This window comes from Papaver somniferum, chromosome 1, assembly GCF_003573695.1.
Source record: "Papaver somniferum cultivar HN1 chromosome 1, ASM357369v1, whole genome shotgun sequence".
In the NCBI taxonomy this organism is placed as follows: Eukaryota; Viridiplantae; Streptophyta; class Magnoliopsida; order Ranunculales; family Papaveraceae; genus Papaver; species Papaver somniferum.
The window spans coordinates 159,882,182-159,899,830 of NC_039358.1; the positions used below are offsets into that span (position 1 = coordinate 159,882,182).

Here is a 17,649-nt window from a genome sequence, read left to right on the forward strand (position 1 = left end):
CCAACTCACACCCGCCTGAAATTACTCGCACCTGATCTAACCCACCTAGGAGCGGGTCGATTATGGGTCACAACATCAAAACCCATCGTATGGTGGGTCGATTGCGGGTGACAGCTTCCCTCACCCGACCCGACCCAACCTCCCCCCCACCTAAATATTTCCAAGTTAATTCTAATCCCTTAGATTACCTATCCTAAATGAACCACAACCGTTGAAGTAATGATATATAATGCTTATAAATGCTTTTTTGGCTGTAAGAGTCAGCTTATGATGTTAATTTTCTACACTTTTGTAAACACTTTTAATTAATTAATTGTCTACACTTGACTTGGGATCAGTTTTTTGATAAAAGTTATTACATCCAATTTGTAAGAGTCTTTTTTTTTTTTTTTGAAAGTTAAATAGATTAAAAGAGCAGAAAAAATTCACAGAGAGTTACTCAATCTGTAAGAGTCTTAGTTAATTGTATACAAGTATGTTTAACAGTAAAATTGTTAGTCTGTAACTGTAATGTAATGTTCATTGTATTTTACTGTGGGTAACCCACCACCCACCCGATCCAACCCGTCGTAATGTGGGTCGGATGAAAACCGACCCATTGTAATGTTGGGTTGGTTGCGGGTGACAACTTCTGTTACTCTCCATCAGTGGGTTGGGTGACGGGTGAAGCCAAAACCGACCCAATCCAACCCATGTGCACCCCTAATCTCGTCGATTCCATCATTATTTTGGAGCATCGATCCCGAATATTGAAAGTAATTCCCAGACACTAATTGACCCTCCAAATGGATAATCCCGTCTTCGGACCTAATATCATTGAATTCACATTTCCTATAATCGACTTTAGTCCTACGGAGTCTAAAACCCTTCGATTCCAGAATCTGTCTCCACAACTCTAGTTCCAAAATGATCTCGGTGCTACTCTCGTCAATTAGCACCACATCATTAGCAAAGAGCATGCACCAGTAAAGCGCTCCTTGTATGCCCCTCGTAACTTGAGCCATTAGAGCAAAAATATAAAGAGTCAAAGTTGACTCTTGATGTCCTGTCTCGATAGCGAAGTCACTAATCACGCGATCACAAAATAAAAATTTAAAACAGTTGTCTCAACCTAATTGTGGGAAGCTCTCGGAAGTTTTTTCTCCTCAACTTACCCTTTGCATCTGGCCTCCAATGTCCCTCCAAAAATGTATGCTTCTTCTTTAGTTATCCATGTTGTTTTCCTTGTCATAATACCAATATAATTTTTATTACTTTATATCAATATCAATATGGAAGTAGATCAATAGATGGCCAATTGATATACATATATGTTGGTTTCAGTCCCTTTTGCATGCCTTTTCAGTATTCTCGTCAAGTTTCCTTGCGTGCAATGTTATTTTAGCATATACTATAACTGAATTACTATATGTTTGCGTATTGGAATTAAGAATGGTAACCTGCACATAGTCACGACATTTTAAACCAATTAACGTTGTTGGGATTAAGAATGCTAACTCAATTGTATGACCTTTTGAAATGACGATTCTTATGTTTGTATATACCTTTTGAAATGAGAGTTCTAATATTTGTATTCATCCTTGACGACGATGTTTAGAAGCAATTGAACAACCGTTCCGACCATGAAATTCTTAACTGCACAGGGTTGATAAGAAAACTATCTGGGTAAACAAATTACGTGGTTATAATTTCTTTTCAATTAATGTAAAATCAAATAATTTCTTTTCAAACTATCTGGGCGTTGCTATTCAAAAAGGGGTTGGCGTCTAACTTGTTGCTCGGACACCAACTAAAAACGTTGTTAAAATGTAATTTTCTATAATTTTCAATTAATGTAAAACCAAATAATGGTTACGTAGAATAACACATACTATATAAATAATTTCTTTTAATAAAACTAAATGATTTACTGTTTGGAGTTGGACGTTGATTGCCGACTGGAATTGTACTGTACTTTGCAATTACATATGAATATAAAGGCCATCGTTTCACGACTATATACGCTACAGCCCCCAGGGCGTCCACATCAACATTAACACAGATTAGCTGCTTAGGTTTCTTTATAATCCAACTGACGAACACATTATTCTTTTCTCGAAAATATGTAAGAATTTGGTTTTGCAGCATGTATTATCTCAAAATCTGCATTTGATTCGTGTTTCTCAAGTCACATAACAAATGGACTCGCAGAGAAAAGTAGTTGATTACTTTGATATGATTGTTGTGAAATTGGCAGGTACTACGTTAACACACATCCATCCATCCGTTAAATGGTGATGACTGGCGAGAATCAATTCGTACCGAAGTCCTAAGAATGGGGGTAACGTGCTTACATGACGTAAGCGGGCCATGCATTGATCATTATTAATAACGGGAAATTAGGCTCAGGCCAACCCATGAATAACCCATAATATGAGGCCCCTAGATAAAAGAGTTTTATTAGTAGGCCCTGAATTAAAAAATAATTTAGTCTTTTCGCTTTTATTAAATTTATTTTTTAATTCAGGACCTACTAATAAAACTCGGCCTCATATTATGGGTTATTCATGGGTTGGGCCTGAACCTAATTTCCCGAAATGTGAAAAATAATAATAAAAATTTATTTGGTATAGTAAAATAACAAGAAAAAGAATAAAACCAGATAAGACACAACTCTCGGCCCAGGCGTATAACCTTCTCTGATCAAATCCAACGGTCTGAAACCAATGATGCAGACGGATGACACTACTACGTAGGTCTTAAGTCTACAAATCTAACTAAAAAACTCCGATCACAAAAATGGAACTTTTATTATTTTAATTACGGATGACGACGTGACGGAGTAGAGAACGACAAGAGAAGAGAGCAATCTTGTTTTCTTTTTTTTCCTTTCTCTCTCGCGTATTTTCGTCTAGTGCGAGAGAGAGACTACTACTAGTACTACGACGCCAAAACTTAAGGCACGCTTCGTTGTGTTTTTTTGTTGTGAAAAAGCATACATAAATAATCTTTTTCCTTTTCATTCTCTCCTTCTCTCTATTTCTCTCGTTACAACTTAGAACTACAACTAAAACCCTTATTCCTAAAGAAAACCCCTTTTGTACTTTGTTTTCCTTTTCTTCTCTATTCCGCTACGTAATGATTATTACGGATCAAGGAACCCGTCTTCTGTAGAATTTCTAGGGTTTTCTTCGGAAGATGATGTCTACTAATTCATCTTCTTCATCTACAAAGATCTGTTTTAATCCAGACTGTAAAGATACTAAATCAGAACGGTATCGGAAAGGATGGCGTCTCAGAACCAGCGTTTATTCTGAGCTATGTGACCGATGCGCGTAAGTTAATTTCTTAATTTTATTTTTTTCTTGTTACGGAGAGATCGAAGATTTTTAATTTCTTATTTAATTTGTGTCGTGAGGATTCAAAGTATTGGTAAATGTTTTGTTTTGGGTTTTTATATTAGTTGATTAGGTTTGTTGTAACTGAAAATTTGGGGTTTCTGAGGATTCAGTTTAGTTCAGTAGAAAAATAGCCAAATGAATGTTAAGTTTTGTGGATAATCTACTGATTAATGCTTAAATAGATTCGTTATTCTGTTTTGCCAATCAGTTCTTTAGTTGATTTTTATGATTTTTCAAGAATGCTGATTTGGGTCAATATTAGTTGAACATTTTGAGGTTCACTCTGCCACTTATTGAGTTTTTTTTTTCGGTTCTACCTATTACTTGGATATTCTGGGTTTCAGTGTTAAATTGTGTGCTTGCTGTTTCTAATGGACTTGTTTATGCTGTGGGATTTTGGAGGGTCAAGTACAAATTTTTTGTAAAAATCTCTTTCCAGTTGGTTTGTTCCTTCTGTATTTTCTCATGCAGTTTTAATCAATATCTTGATTTCCAAGTGTTTCTGCATATTGTAATCTTCGTTCTATCATCTGTCTGACTCTAGTTCTGCATACGAAGAAGGGAGGTTCTGCGATATTTTTCACAGTAATGCTGCTGGTTGGAGGAATTGCGAATCTTGTGGAAAGGTTATTAAGAGGAATTTTGGCATTTTTGCTCTTTCGAGCTCGTGACTATCAAGATGTCAAACAAACTATGCCATTAATTATCTTTCTTTATTTTCCAAATGTTGGCGATCATAGTTTTAAAATGTGAAATGTCTCTTTGCAGCGAGTGCACTGTGGATGCATTGTTTCTACACATGCATTTGTACTACTGGATGCTGGAGGTGTTGATTGCATGGGATGTGCTAGGAAGAACATCATGATGGTAAGTCCACTACTGGTCAATCCCTCACATCTAGAACCGAACTTTAAGCTGTCAAAATGATCTCTCATAACCAGAAATAGTTACTGGGTCATTGGGTTGTGTTAAGTTTAGCTGATTGATTGAAACGGAGGATTTTACTCAAGTTGTACGTTGGTATGTTTTTAGTCTCAGTACTGTGAGTATTGGTATTTGTACTATGTCTTGTCAAATCATTTAGTACCGTAGCAACAAGTTTCACCTAGGCGAGTCCGTAATCCAAATTAGTGACTAGAGTTATACTGGCATGTTCTGGTTATTTTTACTGATTTTAGTAATATAATTTAGAGACTTTTGAGACATTGTATTACTATTTTCTTGCTTTATCTTGTTTGAAGTTTTCCTTCGGAATTTCCAAACTATCTTTTCCAATTCATCCTCACCAAGAAGTCAAATGCCTATTTTTCCAAAGTTCTTGCAAATGCTTATACCTCTATCTTCAGTAATTTTACTCATTTATTCAGTTAATAACTTCAATGCCTTTTATTTATTTTCAGGCTTCAAACCAACTATGGCCGTCCTCATCGATGCCAGAGAGACTTAAAGACCTCTCTGTGAAGAACTGGAATTCTGGTGCAGGACCTAGCTCAGTTAGCGGACCAAGTCCAGTTGCTGGACGGTGGCTTTCTACTCCGTGGAGTGCTGCGGGTGCTCAGTCTGAAGTGCATCCTCGAGGGGATAACTCTTCTTCCACTTCTTTAGAGAATAAGAAACATGAAGATCCATCTGAAAAAGCTCCTTCGACGAGCCTCAACCTTGCTGTGGTGGATAGATTTTCAAATGGAACTGCTAGTCTTGACACTATCAAGGAATTTAATCATTTTCATAGGGAAGAGGGGTATGTAGATCGACAGCAAGTTTTACGCAATCTCAACGGAACCAGAGATCCAACAGATGCAAGAAATGGTGTGATTGCTGAACCTGGCTTGAAAAGTTCTGCATCAGGAATTACCGTTGAGACTTTTGCGGCAGATGCGAGAAACAGAGTTATTTCTGAACCTGGTTATAGAAGATCTGCGTCAATAAATATTACCTTTGAAACACTTACACAGTCATTTGGAAATGTCTCTGTACAGTCATGTCCTGCAAAAGATGACCGCTCTACTCCGTATATTGGTCTGACTCTACCTTATTCACATCATGAGACAAATGTTCCAAATAGGATTTCTAGTTATCAGCCACACCTACAACACCCTCCACCTTTAGGCAAGCCGTTTTATCCTAACCAGTTGGGTGGAATAGACTTATCTGCTGAGGCTCAAATACGTAATGGAAGGCCTCGAGGGGATGTTCGCAGCCGCAATCAGTCACTTCCCAGATATTCTCCTAGGATAACTGATCAAGAGCTTCGGCAAATTTCTGGAGAGTATCCACTAAATTACATATTCCCCTTTAGTTTTAATTTGATGTTACTTTGACATTTGCTTAAAGTTCACTCGAAATTCATCTAAATGAAGAGTTTAAAAAAGGGGGAAAAAAGAAGAGAAACTCAGTAGACTGTTGCAGATACATATAAAGTTTTAGTGTTCTTTTCATTTTTCTCCTTATTTCTTTACCTCTATCGAACATTTGAATCCTTGACTAGTCGTTAGCTCTAATTCTGTCATAACACCTTTGTTTGAGAAAATGTTAAGTGCTAGTGATGCTGGCAGGATTGGGCGTCTGGTGCTGCCAAAAAAATGTGCAGAGGTGATACTTGCTCTGTCAGTTTACGTTTTTCTGTTACTTCCTCTTTTTGCTGTGCTTTTGACTGCGAATATAAGATGTCTATTTGCATGAACATGTTTAGATGATGTGCATTTACATGCTTCTTTTGAGCAAGTGTTGTTTTAATAAGAATTTCTGTGGAACAGGCTTATTTTCCTACCATTTCTAATCCAGAAGGGTTGCCTCTCAAAGTTCAAGATTTACAAGGCAGGGAGTGGGTATTTCAGTTTCGTTTCTGGCCCAATAATAACAGCAGGATGTATGTTTTAGAAGGGGTTACACCTTGCATTCAGTCAATGCAACTGCAAGCTGGTGATATAGGTATCCAATCAACTATTTTTTTATTTTGGTTTATCTATCAAATCATAATTCTTATTAACTGCAATCCGAAATTGTGGCCCTTCGGTCGGTGAGGAACATTCCCTTTAGTTTATTGGAGGAATATGTTAGGGCTTTGTCCTAATTTTCATGGATTTATTCTTACCACTCTTATTTCATTGCGCCCTTTGGTGAATAATATACTTTATTTTTCTTTATATTTGACTCGGGCATATTTGCTGGTATTTCTTCAGTAACATTCAGTCGGATAGATCCGGAGGGAAAGTTGGTGATGGGATGTCGCAAGGCTTCAAATGGTCCAGGGTGTGACCAGGTTTGTCGTTACTATTGTATATAGAACCCAGCCGTGTTTATAAGATTTGAGACCGGGAAAACTGATTTCGATATTGTACTTTCTAAAAACAAAACAAATACAATAATTATTGTATAATAAAGCTTATATATATATATGTTGCCATATGGATAGGACAACCAATCGAGTAAAGCTGGAGATGGCATTTTTAAAAGTCCAGAAGGCAATATTAGAAATTCTAAACCTTGTGAAGTTGTTTCAACTCCATTAATGGGAGGGATGGAATCCACTAGTTACTCTTCTATCAACCAGTTTAACTCAGAAGACCCCACAATTGACTGGTCTAAGGTTGACAAATCGAGTTATATTGCTAAAGATGTGCAATGTTCTAAGCCTTCTGTCCTTCCTAGTAAGAGGAAAAGCAGCACTCTTGGTTCAAGAAGTAAACGCTTGAGAATAGAAACTGAGGATCAAATAGAGCTCAAACTTACATGGGAAGAAGCTCAAGGATTGTTACGCCCTCGGCGTGACCATGCTCCAAGTGTTGTGGTAATTGAAGGGCACTCGTTTGAGGAGTATGAGGTATGCTTATTATCCGTTTCCATTCTCTTGAGTAGGTGTTCTTGTTGGTGGCTGGTTCAGTATATGTCTTAACTCAGTTTTCTCCAGCATGGTTCTTCAGAACACCGAAAGAACTTGTCTTGTTGGTTTCTGGAAAGAACACGCCGTCCACTGATTATGGATAACTACCTTTTGTTGCTCTAGTGTACCATGATATTTGTAACGAAAAGTTTCCTGAGCATGACTAACGTGATTCTCCGTTACAGGAAGCACCGATTATTGGGAGGCCAACAATTTTCATTACCAATAATGTGGGGTAGACACCTTTTCCTTTCTCCTAGCTAATAATTATTTTTGATGGGTCAATATCATGTTCTTTTCTGACATGCATCTGATAGGACTTGGAATAATTTGCTTAATTCTTCTCTGAGGCTGCAAGGCTATGAACTTGTTAAATGACGGGAATGCTACCTTACGGTGTTAATAATATATAATTTGAAGATTAATGTCATCTTTAAATACAGGATAGATCTGCTTAAATCCATGGTCAAAAAATAACCATCTACATTGTTTGACTTGTGGCATCATTCAGATTTACTTGTTTATCAGTAAAAATCATTCCTTCTCTTGAATTTTTTTTTTGGTACTTGAAATAAGCTGGTTTATTTTAATGCATAGTTGTGTTGGACTTGTCCATGCATACATGTTTTCCATGTGAATGCCAATACCATGTTCATTTGTCAGTGAAAGGAATCAATGGGCTCAGTGTGAACGGTGTTCCAAGTGGCGTAAACTTCCTGAACATGCACTTCTTCCCTCAAGGTGGATCTGCTCTGATAACTTATGGGATCCCGAAAGGTACAGTCGTCTTCAGTGAGTTATATCATTAATAGCGTACTTTTTCCCTTGGAACAGCTAATGACCAAGGCAATAAAACAGACTTTCTTGATATTTGTGCACATATCTATGCTACTAGGTCTTCTTGTTCATCAGCTCAGGAATTAACTCTGGAGCAGCTTGAAGATATACTCTCATCTACTAGTGATGGTATGAACAACTTAAAGCATAATGAGATATATACCTTTGTTTGATGCATATGTTTTGGACCTAAGAACTTGGTATATTTTAGTTTTGGTGCAGTATCGCTTAAGGTTCAGCAGCATTCTTGACTATTTTTCTGTCTATTATTAGATGGTTCGAAAAATGCCAAGGCCAAAAACAAAGATTCAGATCCCGTTGAAGCATCCGAAGGACTTGGTGCTCTTGCAAACGTTGTCACCCAGGAAAATCATGAAGCTTTTGCTTCCACCCAACAGACTACCACAAGGCACCCTCGACATAAGCCAGGTTGCACGTGCATTGTCTGCAGCCAGCCCCCAAGTGGGAAGGGGCCAAAGCACAAAGATACATGCACATGCAATGTTTGCGATACTGTTCGGCGCCGTTTCCGAACCCTAATGGAGCGTCGTGAGAAGCGTCAATTAGAGAAGGAAGCAGAGACTGCACGAAAGAAACAGGATGAGAATATAGAGAACGAGGATGATCGACTAATAAGCAGTAGTAAGAAAAACAAAACCTATGCTTCAAGCCGTAAGATGATCAAGGAGAGTGATGAAAACGGAATTCGAAATAAATTGTCGTCATCCCCATTTAAAGGTGGAATTGACTTGAACATACAACCAGAAAGAGAGGATGAGCATTCAACTGTTCCAGATTTAGGAGACACAGCGAGGACCATGTCTCATGAGCAGCCACAAATGTTAGCAAGTTCTGATGGCTATATAGAATTGGTTGTTAACAAGAAAGAAGGTGTAGGAAATGATGCAGGAGGAGCCGTGAAGCTTGAGAATGATGGTTCATATGGAAATGGTAGATACAATTTGGATACTGACCAGGACCACCCGGTGCCGACTCTAGTGCCGGTATCCACATCAACAACTGGTTAGTAAGTTTGCGACATACATAATCTGCCATGTTCACAGTGAGCCATTGGTCTTAGCTTTTGTTTCCCTGTATATATTCATTCACAGTAGTAGCATCATTCGCACAGATATCGTAAACCAACCGGCTTTTCCTTGTACATAGAGAATCTAAAGAAAAAGAGAGTAGGAGTTTGAGGCTTGGTGTACTTGATTTCTGATTGAAGATGATGTATGCAGCTGTCAGAAATATTTGTCCACAGCAACTTGAGAGCAGGCAGTGAGGGCTTAATTTCTGACATTTTTTTGGTTAACATTAAATAGGTGCGCTCCACTATGACATGTCTACAGGATGTATTCTGATGTGTATACAGTTCCTAAAATATGCTGAATTCAGAAATTTGTATTCTGATGTATTCTGATGTGTATTCTGAAATTTGTTGCCCCATTATATTCAAGCTAAATTTTTTAATTTTGTCTTGTGAATGCACTACTGGACTTTTAGGGGCTTATGTTTATGCAGTTGCGAATGTCAGGTCTGTACTCATAATTTGAGTTATGCACACCGGATTTGCCAAGTCATTGTTCGCGAGATTAAAACGTATATTCAGATGAGATATCCTCCTGCCACGTTCTATCGTCACTCTCAACTAATAAACCTAATTTCACGCAATCCTAGTCAACTGCTTAATAAACCATAAACTCTTTCAGCCAGCCAAAGACTAATCCCATCCACCACTACCACATGGCATCCACCACTACCACATGGCAGTATCTCCACTAGTAAATGCTTTAATCTAGTGAGAGTGTTTCGCCTGCAAAGAATGTTTCTTCTTCTTCTCCCGTTTGTCACGTCTTTAGTTCAAAACACTAGTAAATACAACCTTCTTTCATCTTCAAATAAACGAAAACATCATAGCCAGCTTAAGCCGGCATAGTAATAACAAGTTAGTTAATTTTGCCGCCATTTTATAAATTAGTTACCAACTTCTTCTCAACAATACTTATCCCCGTCTCTTTTTAAAACCCTAACAAACTTAGATTTCTTTTTCTCCCAAAACAAGACTTGTTCTCTCTAGAATTTCAACAACAAAAAAAATTCATCTGTTCAACAATATGAAGAATCAAACTGAGCAAAAAACAGTACCAGAAATTGGAACTTCATCTCCTAAACTGCGAAGATCATCAAAGTCTCGTGAAGTAAGTTCAAGATTTCTATCTCCAACATCAATGGAAAACGGATCATCACCAGATCATACATCGTCACCAGTGCGCAGAAAGAGTAACGCATCGTCAACATCAATATCGTCATCATCATCCTTTGCTGATACACGAAAACATCGAAGCAGTATCGATGAAATCATATCAAGTAAAGGATTATTATGGCCATCTTCTTCACCAACAACAGTAGCAAAATCCCCAAATCTAGGTACATTAGGAGATCATCTTGGACATGAAAGATTAATCGAAAGAACCAAAATTGACATAAAACAAAAACCGTCTACCAAAAATCTTAATCCATTACTTAATAGACAGAAAAGTTATTCATCTGAATTAAGCAGATTTGAGAAAGAAAATCATCTTCCAGTTTTTGGCGGATCATTGAGGTATGCTACTGGAAAACTTAGGTTATCATCCGGAGGAAAACAGAGTACCACTGGTACTAATTCAGCCAGAACTTCTACTACTTCTAATGTTACTCCTGGAAGATTATCAGTTGATGAAAACGCTTTGAGTTTAAATAGAAGATCTTCGTCGTATCGGAAAACTTCGGATTTTTTGGTGGATCTTTTAAGTTCTGAGTCTGAGCAATCAAGTGATCTTAGCTCAAGTTTAACATCTAATTCACGGGGAATCGATGTATCTTCTAGGTATTTGAATAATGATTCGTCAATAACAACGGCACAAAGTAGACTTAGTCGTGGTTCTTCGGATTCGCATATTCAAACGCCGGTAGATAATTCGACAAAGAATGGTATGATGAAGAGAGTGAATTCGATGACAGCTTCTGGATCGACAATCACTTCGAAATGGGCTTTGTCACCAGGTAGATCATCATTAGGTTCACCAGCAAATGAGATTAGTAATAAAGGGAAACTAACAGGGAATATGAAACCTCCAAATAGTCCTTCAAAATCAAAAGGTGTTGGTAATTTGATTAGTTTAGGGTTAGAAATGTTTAAAAGTAAGAAAACTTCCACATCATCAACTTCGAATTCGTTAGGGCATGGGGGAATTGGAGAGAATGCTCATCAACTTAGACTTCTTCATAATCGATGGATTCAGTGGAGATTTATGAATGCTAAAGCTGATACTGTTGGTGCTAAAAGAAAGAGTCAAGCTGAGGTATGTAGATGCATATATGTTATAATGTATGTAACTCTTAAAATGTAGATTCATTAAGAGTAAGGTTTGGAACAATTTTGAACACTAATCCCTTCTTATGTGTATATATGTGGTGAATAACAGAAGAACCTGTTAAATGCATCCACCAGTTTGTCAAATCTTCGATCTTCGGTAGTGCAAAAGCGAACTCAATTCGACAAAGAGAAGCTTGAGTTCAAACTAAACACCATCCTCCAATCTCAGGTCAGACATTGTTGTTCTCCAATGGACTTCGTAAATTTACAACACTAGCAGTTTTATATCTATGTATTTTACTTGGAATTGTAGAAATTCAATTTGGTTTTAGTTGGACTATCAAAATCGCCTTTCTGATTGTCCCGGTTGAACTTGGGATCTCTAAGGTAATCGGAATTTGCCCCACCGGGCTTGACATTTGGAACAACACTGATTGTTATGTAGGTTAAGCTATTGGAAGCTTGGGGAGATATGGAAAGGCAGCATCACTCAGCAATTTCTGAGACAAAGGATTGTTTGCATTCAGTTGTTTGTCGAGTTCCTCTTGTTGAGGGTGCAAAGGTATAACAATTTTTACTCCATATTATGGTTCTGGAACTAACAGATTCCCCATATGGTTTCGTTATAAAACTCGAGTACTTACAAGTTAGTGATCGTAATGTTACAGATAGATCCACAGTTGGCTTCAATTGCCTTAAGACAATCAATGGATCTTACAGCATCGATTAACACAATGTTATCTGAATTTGCTCCTGCGGTAGGCCTTAATAGTTTGTTATCCATTCTTGCATTTTCAATGTTGGATGTGTGCGATATATCAACTCTTGCACTTCTCAATGTCGGATCTGTAATATATCGTACCTTTGTACTGTGGATTTTTGATCTTGAATTTTGATTGTAGGCTGAGAAGACAGGGTCATTACTCTCAGAGCTAGCAGAAGTAGTGTCAAAAGAGAAGTTACTGTTAGAAGAATGTTTTGAATTATTAGGATCAGTTTCAACCCTAGAGGTAACAGATTTCTCTACCATCCATCTGCATTGCTTCTTCTGTTTTCACATTAAATGCATTATATGCATGCATCAAACAGAAACATCCCTATGAAGTCAACACGGAACTGAGAAAGAACAAAAATATATACAAAAGATCAAAGACGTGCACTTAGTTACTTGTATGATCTGATCTAGTCTCTGAAGTAAGAAAATACCTCTAAAAAAAGATGTGTTTGTATAGGGAAATATAATACTAGGTGATAAAGCCTACAAAAAAGTCATGGTATGCACATTTGGACTCTGTTTTAATATGTTCATATTAAAGAATGTCTAGATAAGGAACAAACTGCTTTAAAAAGGTTAACAAAAAAGTAGATGAAAATGCGGTAAAAATCAGCTGGCATTTCCATATAAAGACTCTTGAGACCGTAAAATATAAAAACTCATACTTAATGTAACAAATTGGTTATTACAGTGCATAAATTTTGTCTGGATTTCACATTTTTGCAATTCAAATGTTGTCTTGTAAATGTGTATGTGTTTCAATTACAGATGCAAGAGAGAAGCTTGAAATGCAACATTCTTCAGATGAAATCGCAGCAATAGCCAAGGAGCAACAAGAGCAGCAACAAGAAGGGATAGTTGTCAAGCTAGCCGATGGATTTCCATGCACATGGATCATAATCCAAACAACCAAGTAGTAATAAACCTTTCAAGCTAGACTTCGGTTTATCTAAGTCAAGCACATCAAATCTAACAGCATCATCCATTAATAAATAGGTAGTAATAACAGTAGATGTAGCTATTGTTGTAGTTAGGGTAGATACATTGTACGCCTTTGCTCTCTATTGTTGTTACATAAATAGTACGGAGTGACAATCTTGGTATGCGTTCGGATTATCCAAAAATTGAAGATGATTGAAATTGCAAGTCTAAAATTCCGAAAGAAAAACGAGTCACTGGGTCATTCTAGCGCAGCGCGCGCCTTCATTAAAACAACACGCCTCAAATAACATTGCCCAAATTATGGTGCCATGACTGCTGGAATACTCACATGAACCACCAAAAATTAAAGAAGGAAATAGTACAGACTCAAACCACTTCACCTGTTGCTTAGAATAGCATAACGCCACAAATAAGACCAGTGACTTGAATTTTTTTTATTTTATTTGATGTCCAATAGATTATTCCTAATCCAGCCAAATGATGTCCTAGTAAATTATCATGTGGAGGTAGTTATTATGGTTGGTTGAAAAAAGGATGACCGAATCAGACTCTAACAAATTTACCTCATTTAGACATTTTGCCTAATCCTCTGTCTTTTCAATTGTGGTCTGTACTTTTTAGAGGAAAAAGATTTGCTTCTCACCTTCTCTTCTATTCGCCCAAATTCTTCTCCAAACTCTAACAAACAATCAAGGAGAGAACAAAAGCAAAACCAATAGCAATAACAAAAGGAGCCAGAAGAATCATGAGAAAAATGCACTAAGAAGAAAAGCAGAAGCCCCAAGCTTGGCTTATACACAGGAGAAAAAAAAAAAAACACCACCACCATTGACACAAAGGATTCATAGAACAAGCTGGTCAAGATGAACGACCTGTTCTCAAGTTCATTCAAAAAATACACGGACCTGAAACAACAGGCCTATCTTGATGATATGGAGGCTGGGAAGGAGACTATAAATCTCGATAAATTCTTTGAAGATGTAGAGAGTGTCAAGGAGGATATGAAGGGTGTTGAGACACTCTACAGGAAATTACAGGATGCAAATGAAGAAACCAAAACTGCACATAATGCCAAAACCGTGAAAGAACTAAGGTCCCGAATGGATGCCGATGTTAACCAGGTCTTGAAACGGGTTAAAGACATCAAGGGAAAACTTGAAGCACTTGAAAGATCCAATGCTGCTCAGCGAAAAATCCCTGGGTGCGGGCCAGGGAGTTCTGCTGATAGAACAAGGTCTTCCGTCGTAGGAGGGTTAGGGAAGAAACTCAAGGATATGATGGATGACTTCCAAGCGTTACGGGCAAAAATGGCGGCCGAGTATAAAGAGACGGTTGGAAGAAGGTATTTCACTGTCACAGGTGAGAATGCCAACGAAGATTTGATTGAGAACTTAATATCGAGTGGGGAAAGTGAAACATTCCTGCAAAAAGCCATTCAGGATCAGGGTAGAGGACAGATCATGGATACAATTTCAGAAATTCAAGAACGTCATGATGCTGTGAAGGAGATCGAGAGGAACCTGATTGAACTTCATCAAGTCTTCTTAGATATGGCTGCACTGGTAGAAGCACAAGGTCAACAGCTTAATGACATTGAGAGTCATGTTGCTCATGCTAGTTCATTTGTCAGACGAGGAACTGATCAACTCCAAGAGGCTAGAGATTACCAAAAGAATTCAAGAAAGTGGACCTGCATCGCCATATTGCTTGGTGCTGCACTAATCTTTTTGCTTTTACTACCAATCTTGATACAACTTAGGCCTTTTTAGGTAGAGAGAGACAGAGATAGGCAAGGGGAGCACCTAACAGGCATCTGTTCTTGGTTCTTCAGAAACGGGAAAGACGTCCCCCTGCTGCCGTCTTCTAGAAAATCAAATCAGCTTATCTCGACGGGACTCCAAGGATGTTCCAGCACAAGAAACAAAGAGAGAAGAGCTGTTAGTAGAAACATCTCCTTTAAATGTAAATCCTCAAGAAGATCGTGTTGGAAGCTTGTTCGAGCTTTTATCCTGCAATGTCATGTATTGATCACGCAGAGGGATTATGTACATTGTTGTATCATATTACTACCATGAATGTAAAGATGTGAAAGGAGACTGTATCCAAGTATATCTAAACTGAATAGAGATGAACCAGAAATTAAACCGGAGCTTTTCCAGGCGACCTTTCCTTTTCTGGAGATGGACTTAATATCTTATGCTCCTCTAAATACAAAATTTATGTTTCAAATGTAGAACATCCATTCCAACTGATATCACATTCACCATTTCAACCTGCCAATATATTATATTAACATAGCGGTTATATGTTCCTGGAAGCTCTGACTGTTACCAACGAGTTCATTAAGAACGATTAAGAGGTTCAGCAGGATCTTTCAGTTGTTACTGCTTTCATAGCTAGTTAAGTGAAGACCAATGGCATGTTGAAACATTAATAATGGATCCTGAACAGCACATTCCTGATTTTAAAGGGCCTGAAATAAATGTTATTTCTCAAAGAAACTCGGAAAATGTTGTTATGACAGCTTTCGGTCTTTAATAGTCGAATTCATACATGTAGCAAGAGTAGAATACACAAGCTGGTTGTACGAAATCAGTTCTTATGACAAAACACGCGAAAGATTGTTCATTATCTGTAACAAAAGAACTCATCTCATTCTAACCCGTTTCAATACTCATAAATTGTTACAGTACCAGTTATATTGCTCCAAGCAGTAATCCTTCCAGATAATATAAAGCACAAAAAAGGAAAAAAAAGAAAACCAAACGAAAACAGACAATGCACCATTCTATTTACAATCTTTCTCAAACCTGATTAAGACCCAAGATTAGGCAACGCTGCCATGAACAAGTTATAAGACGACTCCAAATCGAAGTGAAGTTGCCTAGATTGCTGTTCTGTCAACTCATCTGCAGCCCCCATTTTCGATAATCTGGCAATCCACTCCTTCATCTTCACCCTTCCTTCAAAATCTGGTGGCAGTATACTAAGCTTATTGAGTGCTGCCAAAAGATCAGCTAGTACTGGATGAACCTGGTCCACAGCATACATATTCAGTTTCAGAGTGTCCATCGCAGTTATAAAATATTGAACACACTCCGCAACAGTTGCTGCAGATGTATTATTAGCACCAGCAGAAGCTTGACGATGCTCAACAGTTGCAGGAACACCAGAAGTGACCAGACGATTTAGAGCAGCAGGGCAATCCATCTTGTAAGTGTCCATAAATCGATCAACGCTTGGAACAATAACTTTTAAAGTTGATGTTAAGGTTTTAAACTGAGCAAGCAACTTCAAACATTCAGGTTCATACTCCACCGAAGAAATTAAATCGCGAACATAAGCCTTTTCCAACTTCTCAGTAGTTTTAATGATGGCATAAAGATCTGCAAAGTTGTCATACATTTCCCTATCTCGTTTATCATTCCAGAGCTTCACCTCCATTGAAATTGAGTTGTGATCACCTTCTTAAATCAGTTATGGTTCAAATTCTACTTCTAATGACCAAAATCTAATAAGGGTTTCTATTTTCTAGGGTTTTTTTAGTTTTCTTCTGTAGTTGTGTACCTTTGGAGAAGTAAAATGGGTCACGCGCATTAGAGGTTTCTTGCTTACAACTGTAACAAAAATCAAGATAAAGATCAAAACTTCAGATTACATCAAGAAAAATTAAAATTGCAAGAATATTTGAAATTCAATGGCTGTTCTGGATGATTACGAGGGTAATTGTATACAAGGATGAAAGCTTTACTCATGATGTAAAGTACACCGATACAAACGAGTAGTTTTAGCCTAAATAAATAGAAGTATATTTTTGAGCAACCCTAGATAGTAATGAAGATATTATATGTAATTCTACACACTATTACATGATATCTTTGCTCAGAAAATCAACAGATCTAATGGAGGAGAGAGATAGAGATAACTTACATGGATCAGGAAGAATCGATGATTTAGACTTCCCAGATTGCTGCAGGTAAGAAGAAGATTTTTAAGAATAATAATGTTTTGCAGTGCGAGAGAAAGGGGGTTAGGTTGCGTGTGTGTGTTAGGGTCCTTAGGGAGGGAGAGAAGCAAACAAGTAAACGCGTACAAATTCCGGAAAGTATAGTGGTACCGGACCAAACCGGTTTGTCGTTTTGGATTTGGACGCTCTCCTATGTGCCCCAAAACACTATTCATACCAAAGTTGGTTGAAGTCTCCCCTTAAACCGCCCCAGTTACGATGTGGTCAGGCCACATATATTTTATATGTGACCCCTCCTATAAGAGGATAAGACAAGATGATCCTTATCTTTTCATTTTATGAAATTTCTTTCTAGGCAACTTACTGAGACTCCACATAACAAAATCATAAAAGGTATTAATATGGTTGTTTTATCTCTAACCATTAATCATTTGCTAATTGCAGATGACTGCCTGTTTTTCACTCAGGCAAATCTCACTTCAGTTAACAATCTTTTGGAGTTAC

At 37.7% G+C, this 17,649-nt stretch overlaps 4 protein-coding genes across 4 annotated transcripts; 3 read left to right on the top strand and 1 right to left on the bottom strand.

Moving 5' to 3' along the window:
- The first annotated feature begins 2,899 nt into the window (after positions 1–2,899).
- Positions 2,900–9,576, top strand: LOC113305733 (B3 domain-containing transcription repressor VAL1-like). Its single transcript, XM_026554742.1, has 12 exons — positions 2,900–3,314; positions 3,925–4,006; positions 4,149–4,247; positions 4,781–5,649; positions 5,876–5,972; positions 6,137–6,311; positions 6,563–6,642; positions 6,796–7,203; positions 7,449–7,498; positions 7,927–8,040; positions 8,159–8,229; positions 8,374–9,576. The coding sequence occupies exons 1-12, from the start codon at positions 3,178–3,180 to the stop codon at positions 9,126–9,128; spliced, it is 2,937 nt and encodes a 978-aa protein (XP_026410527.1). The 5' UTR covers positions 2,900–3,177; the 3' UTR covers positions 9,129–9,576.
- A 391-nt stretch (positions 9,577–9,967) lies between these two features.
- On the top strand, positions 9,968–13,404 carry LOC113305740 (QWRF motif-containing protein 3-like). Its single transcript, XM_026554749.1, has 6 exons — positions 9,968–11,447; positions 11,571–11,690; positions 11,907–12,023; positions 12,130–12,219; positions 12,364–12,471; positions 13,005–13,404. The coding sequence occupies exons 1-6, from the start codon at positions 10,218–10,220 to the stop codon at positions 13,056–13,058; spliced, it is 1,719 nt and encodes a 572-aa protein (XP_026410534.1). The 5' UTR covers positions 9,968–10,217; the 3' UTR covers positions 13,059–13,404.
- A 430-nt stretch (positions 13,405–13,834) lies between these two features.
- LOC113305747 (syntaxin-124-like) lies at positions 13,835–15,322 on the top strand. The gene has a single exon (XM_026554754.1). It carries the CDS (start codon positions 14,042–14,044, stop codon positions 14,945–14,947), a length of 906 nt encoding a protein of 301 aa, XP_026410539.1. The 5' UTR covers positions 13,835–14,041; the 3' UTR covers positions 14,948–15,322.
- A 417-nt stretch (positions 15,323–15,739) lies between these two features.
- LOC113305755 (vacuolar protein sorting-associated protein 28 homolog 1-like) lies at positions 15,740–17,241 on the bottom strand. The gene is made up of 2 exons (XM_026554762.1): positions 17,109–17,241; positions 15,740–16,795 (listed from the first exon to the last, which is right to left on the bottom strand). The coding sequence occupies exon 2, from the start codon at positions 16,620–16,622 to the stop codon at positions 15,993–15,995; it is 630 nt and encodes a 209-aa protein (XP_026410547.1). The 5' UTR covers positions 16,623–16,795; positions 17,109–17,241; the 3' UTR covers positions 15,740–15,992.
- Between the last annotated feature and the right edge of the window lie 408 nt (positions 17,242–17,649).